The sequence below is a fragment of the Microcaecilia unicolor genome, chromosome 10 (genome assembly GCF_901765095.1).
Source record: "Microcaecilia unicolor chromosome 10, aMicUni1.1, whole genome shotgun sequence".
NCBI lineage: Eukaryota > Metazoa > Chordata > Amphibia > Gymnophiona > Siphonopidae > Microcaecilia > Microcaecilia unicolor.
In genome coordinates this window covers 140,995,385-141,010,745 of record NC_044040.1, presented here as the reverse complement: position 1 = coordinate 141,010,745, position 15,361 = coordinate 140,995,385, and the positions used below count along the sequence as shown (strand labels likewise).

The 15,361-nt window shown below is 42.4% G+C and overlaps 1 protein-coding gene across 1 annotated transcript in view; it reads right to left on the bottom strand.

Moving 5' to 3' along the window:
- Window positions 1–15,361, bottom strand: part of KIF1A (kinesin family member 1A) — a 483,588-nt gene that overhangs the window by 159,919 nt on the left and 308,308 nt on the right. Inside the window, 1 exon segment of the mRNA XM_030216849.1 lies at window positions 6,448–6,503. Within this exon segment, the coding sequence (XP_030072709.1) occupies window positions 6,448–6,503 (56 nt within the window).

Below are 15,361 nucleotides of genomic sequence, written 5' to 3'. Positions count from 1 at the left end.
GCTGCTCACTGCCTGGATACTGCCGGGTTAGCGTGGGAGCCCTAACTCCTTCACTTGCCGCACAGCCATTTCCTGAAAAAAAAGACCTGCCTTTTACCCACTGTGGTAAAAGGGGGTCTCGGCATACATCAGAAACACATGCCAATGACAGCACAGGCCCCCTTTTGCCGCAACTTCTTAAAAGGGGCCCTCTATTTGACTCTTTCTTCTAAAGAACTTTAGAAGAAAGTTCTGGGATTCAGTTAGTTCAGAACTCAGCTGCTAGGTTAATATTTCGAAAAACTAGATTAGATCACGTGAGTCCTTTGTTGGGTGAATCACATTGGTTACCTGTGAAGTCCTGGGTTAGTTTAAAAACACTTTTGTTTAGTATTTAAAGTTTCAAAGGTATGTGCCCTGATGACGGTCCTCAGTTGTTGGCTGTGCTAAGATCTAAGATGACTTCTAGGAGGTGTAATTATCTATTTCTAGCTTTTCCTACAGCTAAAAATATATGTTTTAAGACCATTTTTTCTCAATTATTTTTCTTCTTGGCAGTTTGATATTGGAATGGTGTTTCACTCGGATTACACTTGATAGAGAATTATTTTCTCTTTCGTAAAGCCTTGAAAATGTATTTGTTTACTAGACTGGATGGGTCTTAATTTAAATTTCTGTTACTGGGTACTGTAACTTCATGATGTTTGTTGTCAGTTTCTTCATTGTATGTAATGCGCCTTGAGTCTAAAATTAGAGAGCTGGCGAGAGATAAATCCCTGACAACTTAACATAGTCCATTTTTTTTTGCTGTGTTAGACATATGTTAGCACCTAATGCAGCTTAGTAAAAGGGTCCTATGATATTTCTACTCTTTTTGTAATTCTTAGCAATGACTTTTTTGGCTTATGGTGGAATATAAGTTCTTGGTGATTGCCATGTTTGCACAGTTTATGTTATACTAGCTGTTGAGCCCGTGAAAATGGGCTACTTTTGGAATGGGGGGGTTTCCAAGCCCCCCCTTCACCCGGCCCGAGCAGCACTGTAAACGTACATCAGCACGCAGCAGCAGGCACATCAGCAAAGCTGCCATCAGGGCAGGCTTCCTTCTCTGCCTGTGTCCTGCCCTCATGTGACGTAACGTCAGCGAGGGCGGGACAAAGGCAGAGAAGGAAGCCCGACGGCAGCTTTGCTGATGTGCCTGCTGCTGCGTGGTGATGTAAGTTCACAGTGCTCGGGCCAGATGGAGGGGCGGTGGCGACTCTAGGGGAGGGGGGAGGGGGAGCAGTTCTAACGTCTGCAGCATGCCAGTAGAGACTTCCCTCTCTGTCCCGCCCCGTCATCACGTATTGACGCGGGGGCGGGGCAGAGAGGGAAGTCTCTACTGCGCATTTACGAGTGAGTACGGTCACTCGCCATTTATATGTTTGATTTTCAGGCTAAAACTATTAGAGACCCTTTTACTAAAGCTTAGCATGTGCTAATGGACATTAGTGCGTGATAAACCCTAAATGTCCTATTTTATACCTATAGGTCACATGACACTTAGCACCATTAGCAAATGCTATGCTTTAGTAAAAAGGCCCCTTAGTTTTCCCCACAGCCATATCTGGATCAGGATATATTTTTTTCATAGCTATGATCCTATCAACTACCAACAATCAGGGTGCAGTCAAAACATATTTTATAGTTCTTAACTGAAAATAGACTTTATAATGTCCCTTCTTGCAATGTGGAGATATAAAGTTCATACAGGGCCCCTTTTACCAAGCTGGCAGGTAAAAGGTAGGTCTTTCTTTTTTCACGAAATGGCAGTGTGGCAAGTGAAGCACTTGCTGTGTGGCGTTTTCATGGAGGGAGCCCTTACCACCATCCATTGAGGTGGCGGTAAGGGCTCCCGCGCTAACCCTGAGGTAACCAGCAGTGCACGGCACTGCCTGATTACCGCTGGAAACACACCATCACTTCAAAAATAAAAACATTTTCATAGCACCAGATATGGCAGCACGCTAGGGATGGGAACTTCCACTGGGCTGCTGCAGTAGCCTGGCAGTATTTCCTTTTTAGCGAGTAAGCCCACGTTGGGCTTACCGCCACAATGTAAAAGGGGCCCATAGTTATCTGTTTCTGCTTTTGACATTTGGCAATGCTATTTGATGTTATCAATAAAGTTTGAAATGTAGCCTTTTTTCACTTTCTGGGACAAAATACAAGAAAAATGATATTAACCAACAAAGTGTGAATATCATATAGTAGTGTGTCTTTTTCAGAGGATGGATTTAGCAAATGTTTTCAACAGGGGAACTCTTCAAACCTAAAGTATAATATATTGTAGAAACCCAAGTGCCTGGTCACTTTTTCCAATAACGAACCATTAATCTGCGCTTTTTTCACAACACAGTTCATGATGGGCGGCAAGGGCATGGGTGTGGATTCCTCTTCTTCATCACTTAACAATGAGGTGGCCAAAGTAGTAGCAAGTAAGGCATGGCCAGACAGCACATTAAGCAGAGAGTCATTCAAGACATCAGGCAGCAAGTGTTTAAGCATCTGAAGGGATTTCTCATGGTCTTCAGGAGACGAATTGGAGGTCAAAGAAATAAAAGAAGGCAGCAAACAAATATCACAATGCAAATGCTACATAGAAAATGCAAGCGGCATGAATGGGAGGATCAACTGCTTTGTACCTTGTATAAGATGCAAACAAAGCGAAACCGCCCAATATTTAAAAAAATGGCCGCTAAAATGGCACTTAGGTGTCTATTGGCACTGAATATCACTGGTTAGAAGCTTAAAGATAGCCAGTTATATTGTGTGAAATAACTGGCTATCTGCTGATTTTTAACGGCAGACCGGCCAGGTCACCACAATAGCTAAAATAACTTTGGCCAGTCTGACCTTAACTGGCCAGTGCTGAATATCAGCCTGGCTGGTTAAAGTTGGCCAGGCAAAGTTAAACTGGATATTCAATGCCGTTCACCGGAAACAGCCCGGCACTGAATATTCGGGTTTAGCACAGGTTTACGTGCTTGTATAAGAAAGTTGGTGTCCCCAGTTTGATTTTTGGAGGGAATTATAAAAAGATGTTGTACTGGAGCCTAAAGGGGGCTTGGATTTTCTACTACTGAAGAAGCCTGGCTATCTCCCACAGTCTGAATATTGGGCAGAAAGTCCATATAAGCTACACAAAGAGTGAATAAAATAGACACAATCAATGAAGGCCACCTACATCTCCTATGAGGCAGCCTAAGCTAAGGGATATATAAAATCTTGGTCCAGGTTGTAAGACTGATATGGAGAAGATTTGTTCAGGTAACTTTGGGAGCTAACTGGAAAAATATTTAATTTTGCTTTCCCCTCACCATCACTATCAGATACGTTTTGGAAAACTGGTTGGCAGGACAAAATTCATCCAGGTAAGTGCACTGATGAATACCACTATCTGGTTGAACTTAACTGCATAAATCAGGCCACACAAATAGCTGGCTTAAAGATATCTGGATAAAATTATCTTTATACCTTTAACCAGTTATATTCTGGGTAAGCCCGCTCACAGATACAGTGGTGGAAATAAGTATTTGATCCCTTGCTGATTTTGTAAGTTTGCCCACTGACAAAGACATGAGCAGCCCATAATTGAAGGGTAGGTTATTGGTAACAGTGAGAGATAGCACATCACAAATTAAATCCGGAAAATCACATTGTGGAAAGTATATGAATTTATTTGCATTCTGCAGAGGGAAATAAGTATTTAATCCCTCTGGCAAACAAGACCTAATACTTCGTGGCAAAACCCTTGTTGGCAAGCACAGCGGTCAGACGTCTTCTGTAGTTGATGATGAGGTTTGCACACATGTCAGGAGGAATTTTGGTCCACTCCTCTTTGCAGATCATCTCTAAATCATTAAGAGTTCTGGGCTGTCGCTTGGCAACTCGCAGCTTCAGCTCCCTCCATAAGTTTTCAATGGGATTAAGGTCTGGTGACTGGCTAGGCCACTCCATGACCCTAATGTGCTTCTTCCTGAGCCACTCCTTTGTTGCCTTGGCTGTATGTTTTGGGTCATTGTCGTGCTGGAAGACCCAGCCACGACCCATTTTAAGGCCCTGGCGGAGGGAAGGAGGTTGTCACTCAGAATTGTACGGTACATGGCCCCATCCATTCTCCCATTGATGCGGTGAAGTAGTCCTGTGCCCTTAGCAGAGAAACACCCCCAAAACATAACATTTCCACCTCCATGCTTGACAGTGGGGACGGTGTTCTTTGGGTCATAGGCAGCATTTCTCTTCCTCCAACACGGCGAGTTGAGTTCATGCCAAAGAGCTCAATTTTGTCTCATCTGACCACAGCACCTTCTCCAATCACTCTCGGCATCATCCAGGTGTTCACTGGCAAACTTCAGACGGGCCGTCACATGTGCCTTCCGGAGCAGGGGGACCTTGCGGGCACTGCAGGATTGCAATCCGTTATGTCGTAATGTGTTACCAATGGTTTTCGTGGTGACAGTGGTCCCAGCTGCCTTGAGATCATTGACAAGTTCCCCCTTGTAGTGGTAGGCTGATTTCTAACCTTCCTCATGATCAAGGATACCCCACGAGGTGAGATTTGCGTGGAGCCCCAGATCTTTGTCGATTGACAGTCATTTTGTACTTCTTCCATTTTCTTACTATGGCACCAACAGTTGTCTCCTTCTCACCCAGCGTCTTACTGATGGTTTTGTAGCCCATTCCAGCCTTGTGCAGGTGTATGATCTTGTCCCTGACATCCTTAGACAGCTCCTTGCTCTTGGCCATTTTGTAGAGGTTAGAGTCTGACTGATTCACTGAGTCTGTGGACAGGTGTCTTTCATACAGGTGACCATTGCCGACAGCTGTCTGTCATGCAGGTAACGAGTTGATTTGGAGCATCTACCTGGTCTGTAGGGGCCAGATCTCTACTGGTTGGTGGGGGATCAAATACTTATTTCCCTCTGCAGAATGCAAATAAATTCATATACTTTCCACAATGTGATTTCCGGATTTAATTTGTGATGTGCTATCTCTCACTGTTACCAATAACCTACCCTTCAATTATGGGCTGCTCATGTCTTTGTCAGTGGGCAAACTTACAAAATCAGCAAGGGATCAAATACTTATTTCCACCACTGTACATCCACATTTTGGATGTCCTCAACTGCTCATCACAGGGATGGAGGCATAGCGAAGGATGTCCTTCACCCATACTAAAAAAAAAATAAAATAAGACATCCCTGACGAGCACTTGGACGTTTTCACCTGGACTTGTGTATTTTTAAGTTTGCCGGCGACAATTTATTTAAGGTTGTAGACAGGTTCATACACAGCTTGTCTGCGTGTATAAAGCTGACTTTGGCATGTGCAGAGCAGCCACGCAGAATGCTTGGCTGTACTGCACTGGCTTTCCCTCCTTCGGAACGAAATCATGTGCAAATGAGCTAACAGCGAGCAGCTCATTTGCATGCGATTTCCTTCATGCATGCCCTTTCCTTTCCGAATCGCTAAGGGATCGGTAAGGGAAGGGCTTTTTCTGTTCAGTTAGTGCATCAGTTAGTCCACTGCAGTGCCCCCTAGGGTACCCGGTTGGTGTCCTGGCATGTCAGGGGGACCAGTGCACTACGAATGCTGGCTCCTCCCACTAGCAAATGAGCTGGATTTGGTTGTTTTTGAGATGGGCGTCCTCGGTTTCCATTATCGCCGAAAACCGGGGACGACCATCTCTAAGGTCGACCATCTGGTCGACCTGAATGTTGAGATTTGGGCGTCCCCGACCATATTATCGAAACAAAAGATGGACACCCATCTTGTTTCGATAATATGGGTTTCCACGCCCCTTTGCAGGGACGTCCTGAGAGGACGCCCTTAAGAAAACTTGGACACCTCATTCGATTATGCCCCTCCACGAGTACCAGATAAAGATGGAACTGACTTTTATACGGCCCTATTTATGCGGTTAACCTGGCCATTTAAGTGATGGACATTGGCACTTAACTGGCCAAGTACTGACTCCGCCCTCTGGAATGCCTCCAAAATAGCCGGTTTTCAGTTCAGTGCTAACTGGTTATTTTCAGTGGCACTTACTGGTTAAGGGCTGCTGAAAATTATGGTTAGCTCTGAACAGGCAATTTAACTGGTCAGGACTGTTTCTGGCTGGCTAAATCATTTTGAATGTCAACCCTTACATGGATAAGCTTATCTGGGTAACTTTACCAGATACCGGCCTGCAAAATATCATCCCTCTGTGCTGTGGTTTATGCATTCAGTGGTGTGTTTTAGTAGTTACATTCATATTACAGTTCACAAGACACATTATAGAGATTCATTCAATGATTTACCTGGGTAATTGCCAAGTACTGATCCTTGACATTCAGTTTTACTCATATAAATCTAATAATTTCTCATAGTTCCTTGCTGAGTAATATAAATCTTACATTTGATAGAAAAATGTCAGTGGTCTACCTGGTTTGGAGAGTGGCATGACCCGAGGGAAGTGACGTCGGGATGGCCTCAGTGGACTGTGAAAAGGAAAGCAATACTATGAATAAAAAGCTAACATTTCATATATTGCCAATTAACAGAAAAGCCCTACTTTGCATCTTCACATTTGGTAACCTTTGAATTTGATAGACTAATATTTATTCAAGAAGATGTGCATGCAAAGGTAATGCAAGATTTCTTACTGAAAGGTTTCAATGCAGTGAGATTTTGTCTAATCAGAAATATAACAAAGTTGCTTATTGATAACAGATCAGATATTCTCTGAAGAGAGCAGGATTACTATAAATAAATCATCTGACAGTGCTGCCCCAGAACATTTCAGTTTAGAAAAACTATATCTAACATGCATAGAAATTCTTACATACCACTGTACACATAATACACCCTTCTCACCCTCCCCCCCAGGCTCAGTATCATGCGGTAACAGAAAAACCATTTCCACAAATGTGGAAGATGAGGACAATTCTGAAGCCACTTCTCTCAACTATTAGATCAGAGTGATGTAATGGGGATGGGTTTGTGTGCTTGTATAAGAAAGTGGGTGTCCCCAGTTTGATTTTTGGAGGTGACTGTAAAAAGGTGTTGTATTGGAGCCTAAAGGGGGTTAGGATTTTATATTACTGAAGAAGTGGGAGTTTCTCCTTCCCAGGGTCATCTGGGCCTGCAGCATAGGAGGAGGTCTCCTAGGTCAGCTAGGCCTAATCAGTAAAGGGAAACTGAAAGGAATACAGACTAGAAAGGGTCTGTAAGTGTGCACATCCAGGGGAGATGAAGAGTTTTGGAGCCAGCAAAGAGTTTGGTAAGACCTAGTTAGGGACCTCTCATGGATTAGTGATGTTCTACTGGAAGAACTGAAACCCTGTGATAATTAGAATTTCTTTTCTTTGTAAACTTTACCCAATGAAGATGTACATTTTGCCAAGCTATAACCATTTTAGAAGTGCCTCAGCAAATTTTTATTTTTGGGATAACTAAATTTTGTGAGGCCATATGGTTGATTTTACTGCCCAATACAGAAGAAACCCAGAAACCTAAGGGTCTTAAAGTTTGTCCTACCCTCTGTCTGAAAATCCAGCAACCCCAGAGGTTACAAGATGGCTACACAGCTCATAGTTATGCCTTCTAGTCTTAAGAGAATGTGGAACAAGGGTTAGTCACATTTATTGTAGTTCACTATTATTTTTTTAAATATATTTTTATGTACTCTAATGCTTCCTATTCATAAATAATCTGTATATGGGATATAATTTAATAAAGCTTTTGCATATATGCGGGCTAATCCTATAAGGAGTTGTTTAGTTTTAGACAGCCAGAAAACATCGGTATTCTGGGCATGTAAATTGCCACTTATGTGTGTGCCTGACCTCTGAATTGACTAATGGAAAGTACATGCCATGCTTTGATGATACACAGGCATTTACATTAACTATAGAGCTAGTCATACGTAGATGTATGTGGGTTTTCTTCCACTTGTGCTAGTGTTCTGTAAAGAAAATTAGGCACCTACTCTTTATAAAATAGGCTTTAAAACAGGTGCCGTAACCAATGTCTATAGTAGGTGCCCTGTTATAGAATTAGAGCAACCACAGAAGAACCAAAGTCCACAGTATCACAAACAGAAGACACAATAGTGCAGATAACAGAGTATTCTGGTGCATTATTTTTAATTTTATTTATTTAATTATTAGGATTTATTTACTGCCTTTTTAAAGGAATTCACTCAAGGCGGTGTACAGCAAGAATAAGTCAAACACAAGTAATAGACAATTACAGCAGTACAAATATTCAAACAACAATACAAAGTATGGCATAGTATAGTACAGTACAATGTCAACACAATACATAATAAAATATCTTCATAGACAGCCTAGGGTATAAGCAAAGATGCTCCTTACAATCTACTCCTTATCCATGATCCACCTAACAATGACCACCCCTATTGCAGAAATCAAGAATATACCCAGACTAATCAATAACCGAATACTAACCAGACACACCACATCACACCAAACCGACATAAACCAAAACAAAGGAAAAGAACCAACAAGCGTACAACCTCAATAAAATGATAAGAAAGATCATAAAAAACCCACACAAACCAAGAAACGACAACTAACAAAAGTCCACATAACACCGAACGTAGATGACCCATACCAAAAAATTCAAATAGGCTACATCAACTCCAGATTCGTAGTAAACAAAACAACAATAATAACAGACTGGATCACATAGCACGTTAGAGAAACTTGACCTACTCTTCAACACTGAAACCTGGATCCACGACCAGAAGGACTCTATCATCTTAAACCTATGTCCTCCAGGATACAAAATCACCCACTGGACCAGAAAAGAAAAAAGAGGAGGGGGCATAACACTCATATATCGATCTCACTTCACAATTGAAACCACTGTGGAATCTATAACAACCCAACTAGAAATAGCCTCAATCAAAATCCACCATAAAACCCTGCTCAACCACCTAAATTGCGTCCTATTCTACAGGCCACCATGTAACTGGAACGAAAGCCAGGCAGACTTCATGGACTTCGTTTCAAATACATGTGTATTTAACTCCAATACACTAGTATTAGTATTAGTATTAGTATTAACCTTCACCTTGAAGACCCAAACTCTACCAACGCACGAGATTGCAAGGACATCCTTCATCTATGTGACCTTACATGGCCAAACATGCAAACAACCCACGTGAAGGGTCATACACTCGACCTCATCTCATACAAATTGTCCACTGATCAGAACCTGACCATAACACAAACTAGTTGGACAGAAACACCATGGACTGACTATTACAAATCAAACCTAGCCCTAAAATGGCAAAAAAGGGGTTCTCCCCACACACAAGAACACACAACTTATACCACAAGAGGACAAATAGACCCAGATATGTTCTGGCAACAAATATACAACAACGATTGGACAGCACAAATGGAATCCATATATTGCCTCTCAGAATGGGACAAAAGATGCAGACACATACTAGATGAAATTGCACCCTTACAAATAAGAACCTCACGTAGACACAATTCGATACCATGGTTCAGTGAAGAACTGAATAAACTAAAAACACAAACTAGGAAACTGGAATGCGCATGGAAAAAAATAAAAGATGAACAAATACTCAAAGCATGGAAACAACTACAAAGGAAATATAAATACGCAATAAAACAGACCAAAAGGTCATACTACAAAACTAAAATTGGGCCGGAATACAAAAACACGAAGAAACTATACCATCTCATGAACAAACTACTAGACACAACACCAGTTACCACAACCAACACTGACATCCCATCCGCAGACAGCCTTGCTAAATATTTAAATGAAAAAGAAATCATAAACCTACGCAAAACCCTACCTCAGAACAACATGGACACAGAAAACTTCATTATTGGTCTAGACCCAATCCCTGGTGAATACCCTGCTGACTGAATATGGTCCAATTGCACTCTACTCACCACCGACACAGTTACCCAGGTGATTAAACAATACTCAAACAGCCACTGTCAACTGGACACCTGCCCAAGCTACCTAATATGATCTGCCCCCCAACGCTTCATAATAGATCTCACATCCCACTTGAACTTCATGCTACAACAGGGTATATACCCTCAAGAAAAAGGCACCATCCTGCACACCCCAATACAAAAATATACCAAGAAAATAAAACAAATGATATTACCAAATACTGCCCAGTAGCTTCTATCCCATTAGTAGTCAAACTCATGGAAGGACTGGTGACCAAACAACTTAATGACTACATAAACAAATTCACTATACTACATGAGTCACAATCAGGATTTCGACCCCTACACAGCACCGAAACAGTACTACTCACTCTCCTAACCAAATTCAAGCAGGAAATAGCAATAGGCAAGAGCATTCTCCTCCTCCAATTTGACATGTCAAGTGCGCTCGACATGGTTAACCATAACATATTGCTAAGACTCCTAGAATACTTCAGAATCAGTGGTGGCACTCTCAATTGGATTAAGGGTTTTCTAACCACAAGAACATATCAAGTGAAATCAAAAACAAACATATCTTCACCGTGGAAACCAGGCTGCGGAGTACCGCAAGGATCACCACTATCACCGATTCTTTTTCAACCTCATGATGACTCCACTAGCCAAGACCTTATCCATCCAAGGCCTCAACCCATTTATCTACGCTGATGATGTTGCATTATACATCCCCTACAAACATGATCTGATGGAAATCACCAATGAAATCAAGCTAAGCTTAAACATCATGAACTCATGGGCAAATGCATTCTAACTAAAACTCAATACAGAAAAAACACACTGTCTCATCATCTCATCCCAATACAATATATTTATTTATTGCATTTATATCTCACATTTTCCCACCTTTTTGCAGGCTCAATATATACAAACCCATAAACATTAACACCCCAGGATACACCAGTCCATCCCTGTCTCAGACAGCCTGAAAATTTTCGTAGTAACAATCGACCGTAACCTATCACTAGAGACCCAAGTGAAATCCACCATAAAGAAAATGTTTTTCTCAGTGTGGAAACTCAAGCACTTTAAACCATTCTTCCTGAGGGAAATATTTTGTAACCTGGTACAGTCCATGGTATTAAGCCACGCAGATTACTGTAATGGAATCTATGAGGGATGCAAGGATCAAATCATAAAGAAACTTCAGACTGCACAAAATACAGCAGCCAGGCTTATATTTGGAAAACACGTTTTGACAGCGCCAAACCACTCAGAGAAAAATTGCACTGGCTACCAATCAAAGAACACATCACTTTCAAAATCTGCACTACTGTTCACAAAATTATTTACGGCGAGGCACCGGAATACATGACAGACTTCATCGACCTGCCAGCCAGAAACACCACAAAATCTGCACGATCATATCTAAACCTCCACTATCCAAGCAGCAAAGGACTCAAATACAAATCCACCTATGCAACCAGCTTTTCCTACCTAAGCGCACAACTATGGAACGCATTGCCAAAAGCAGTAAAAACTACGCTCGACCACCTAAATTTTCGGAAAGCACTAAAAACAGACCTGTTCAGAAGAGCATACTCCACTAACCCAATATAAAAATTCCGGTCACTTGTGACACAACATAACCAAAGACTGCAACGGACATTACCTGACTCTTCTTCCCCCTTTCCCTCTCTAAGTTCCCTCCAACTGTTTCCTACCATACGTACACCTCATTATACCACAATATCACTTTGTATTCATTCATACTATGTATTTGTTCAAACCGTAATCGGCTAACACCGTTAACGGTTATATGTAAGCCACATTGAGCCTTCAAAAGGTGGGAAAATGTGGGATACAAATGTAAATATGCAGCAACAAAATAGCGGGTTAGATCAAGCAAATTGCATACTGGTGAAGAAAAATAGCGGAAGGGGGGAAGAAGGACCTCAGACTGGTGACATTTAACCAAATTAATGGAATTACTCATGCATATATATCCCATATGCACGGTCACTGTACTTCGATCACTGGTCCTCAACCAACCACCTCCCTAGATGTTCAACAATATCTATTTTTATAACAATTTGTATGCAAAACGTGTCACATATACACCTCCTCAGGACGTAGAGAGCAAAGGAAACAACTTATCTTATAGCAGCGTTAGACTTAGGCCTCCCCAATGGTCCGTTTTGCTGGTAAAGGCTTCATCAGGGGAAGGACGCCCTAATGTGGAATCCTGCTCAGATAGCAGGCAACAAAATCGGCTTGCCTGTCCTGCCGTCAACTACGCTGGGAACGTATGGAGGTGGTTGGTTGAGGACCAGTGATCGAAGTACGGTGACCGTGCATATGGGATATATATGCATGAGTAATTCCATTAATTTGGTTAAATGTCACCAGTCTGAAGTCCTTCTTCCCCCCTTCCGCTATTTTTCTTCACCAGCATGCAATTTGCTTGATCTAACCCGCTATTTTATTCTGCATATTTATAAGTCAAGCGGTGTTTTTCCCATTTCCTTTGTTACTTGGATACAAATGTAACAAATAATAATAATAATAAAGAGAGTTGCAAATGAGGTCAGAAAGGTGCTAGAACATCTTGGCTTGGGTAGGAGTGCAAACTAAGCTAGTGTCTTCATATAGATATTATCATTTCATTCCCTTTTGATATATGTGGTCTGCCTTTTTCATTATCTTTTTAATCATCATATATGCCTTTATGCAGTAGCATCCATATAGCTAACAGCTGCCATGCAGCAATGCCGACACAGCCCATTCAACGTGAATGGGCTGTGTTAGCATTAGCGCACAGCAGCAACTAACATGGCTCATGGCTTAGTAAATGGGGGGGGGGGGGGGGGGTAGTTTAAGCTTCATTCTCATTTTTCACATTTCATGTCACTACACAGCTTGTTTCTTACTAGTTTTGTATTTTTGTATTTTTAAATTTAGCATTGGTACATATCCACCTTCTTCAGCACTGGTGCATATCCACCTTCTTAGCATCTTAGATTTCCACCTTATCCTTTAATCTCATACATACTTAATATTATGACACTTTAGCTTACATATGCATTAGGCGTTATGTCATTGTTCAATCCTGGGATTTATAAATTGCCATTTTTTTGCACGTGGTAACATTGCATTTGTTGGCGTCTTATACCGAAGTTTCAAATACAAGGTATGGTAACCTATTCTTTCTTATTCTTTCAGCTATGTGCTGATCGATAGTGGAGCATACCCCACTGTTGTGCAGAGCGGTTTATCATTAATGTAGCTTAGAACAGGGTTTTGCTTTTAGTTCACTGTAGTCGTATCACTTTATAAGTTATATTTTAACATGCCTTTTAAGTGTATGCATTCCTGTTTTATTTAAGTGTTATGCCCGCTATTTTAGCTTATTATTCTCTTAGTTTAGATTCTGTTAGCTACCACTATAATTATGTTTTAATCATGAGCTGCGCTTACTGCCTCTTTTTCCCATATGTTAGTTTTTAGGCATTTCCTTATTCTTTATTGCCACCGTTTTTTATTTACATACTAGTAAAAAAGGCCTGTTTCTGACACAAATGAAACGGGCGCTAGCAAGGTTTTCCTCGGAGTGTGTATGTTTGAGAGAGTGTATGTGAGAGTCACTGTCCAGCTTATTTTTGAAAGTGAGAGTCACTGTCCAACTTATTTTTGAAAGAGAAAGACGCCCATATTTCAACCCAAATCGGGAGATGGGCGTCTTTCTCCCGTGGGCGAACAAATCGGTATAATCGAAAGCCGATTTTGGTTGTCTTCAACTGCACTCCGTCGCAGGAATGAACAAAGTGGATGGGGGCATGTCGGAGGCGTGGTGAAGGCGGGACTGGGGCATGGTTATCGGCCGAGGAGAGATGGGCGTCTTTAGTAGCTGATAATCGAAACAAGAAGGGCGTTTTTGACGAGAATTTGGTCCGCTTTATTTGGACCCTTTTTTTCAGGTCCAAGTCCCAAAAAAGTGCCCCAACTGACCAGATGACCACCAGAGGGAATCGGGGATCACCTCCCCTGACTCCCCCAGTGGTCACTAACCCCCTCCCACCAAAAAAAACCCACTTTACAAACTTTTTTCCCAGCCTGTATGCCTGCCTCAAATGCCGTACCCACCTCCATGACAGCAGAATGTGTTCTATCCTCTGACAGCCTTTCCCTGCTTCTGATGTGGGTCTCGGGTGAGTGTGACACCTTTTCTGTTATGCGCACTGCAAAGTCACATCAGCAATGCATTGTGGTGGGTGTAGGGTATTGGGCTCCGTGATTCCACTAGCTTGTGTTAAATGCTCACGATGTTGGTAGTTGGTAGGCTCTACTCCCATGGTGCTTTTTCCCTCTGCTTACTGGGTCAGAGTACGCCCTGTTTTGTTTCCGGTAGTCCATGAGGTAGTGGCCATTTTTGTAAGCCAGTTTTAGCTCCCTTTCATGTGTTACCCACGTTACTGAAAGTGGGCATTGTACAGTATTCTGCCAGCTCTGACCTACTGCTAATCTCAGTACCAGGGAGACTCTTTGCCAGTGGGGCAGAACCTCTGATCTGCAGTTAACTGTGAGTAAACGTGCTTATTCCAATAAAGGACGTTTTCTGAGACATTAGTCTTCAGGTGTCAACTGGTGTGCCAAGGTTCTACAGCAGCAACAAGTCCTAGAGGCCTGCGTGTAAGCAGGTCCCTGGAGCACTTTTAGTGGGTACCGCAGTGCACTTCAGGCAGGCAGACCCAGGCCCATCCCCCCTACCTGTAACACTTGTGCTGGTAAATGGGAGGCCTCCAAAACCCACTGTACCCCCTTTACCCCTAAGAGCTATGGTAGTGTTGTACATTTGTGGGTAGTGGGTTTTGGGGGAGGGGGTTGGGGGCTCAGCACCCGTGGTAAGGGAGCTATGCATGTGGGAGCTGTTTCTGAAGTCCACCGCACTGACCTCTAGGGTGCCCAGTTGGTGTCCTGGCATGTCAGGGGGGCCAGTGTACTACGAATCCTGGCCCCTCCCACGACCAAATGGCTCAGATTGGGCCATTTTTGAGCTGGCCAGTTTTAGTTTCCATTATCGCAAAAAAAAAAAAAAAACCCGCCCAGCTCAGAAACGAACAAATCCATGGCATTTGGTCCGTACAAACCGTATTTTCAAAACAAAAATAAGACGTCCATTTTTTTCGAAAATACGGTCTGTCCCTCCTCTTCACGTACCCGTTTTCGGACATAGACGCCCATGGAGATAGGCGTTCGCGTTCGATTATGCCCCTCCACGTGTGTGAGAGAGATTGAATGTGTGAGTGTGTGTGTGTGTGTGTGTGTGTGTGAGAGAGAGAGAGTGAGTCTGGGTGCGAGTGTGTCTGTGTGAGAGAGAGAGTGTGTGTGTGAGA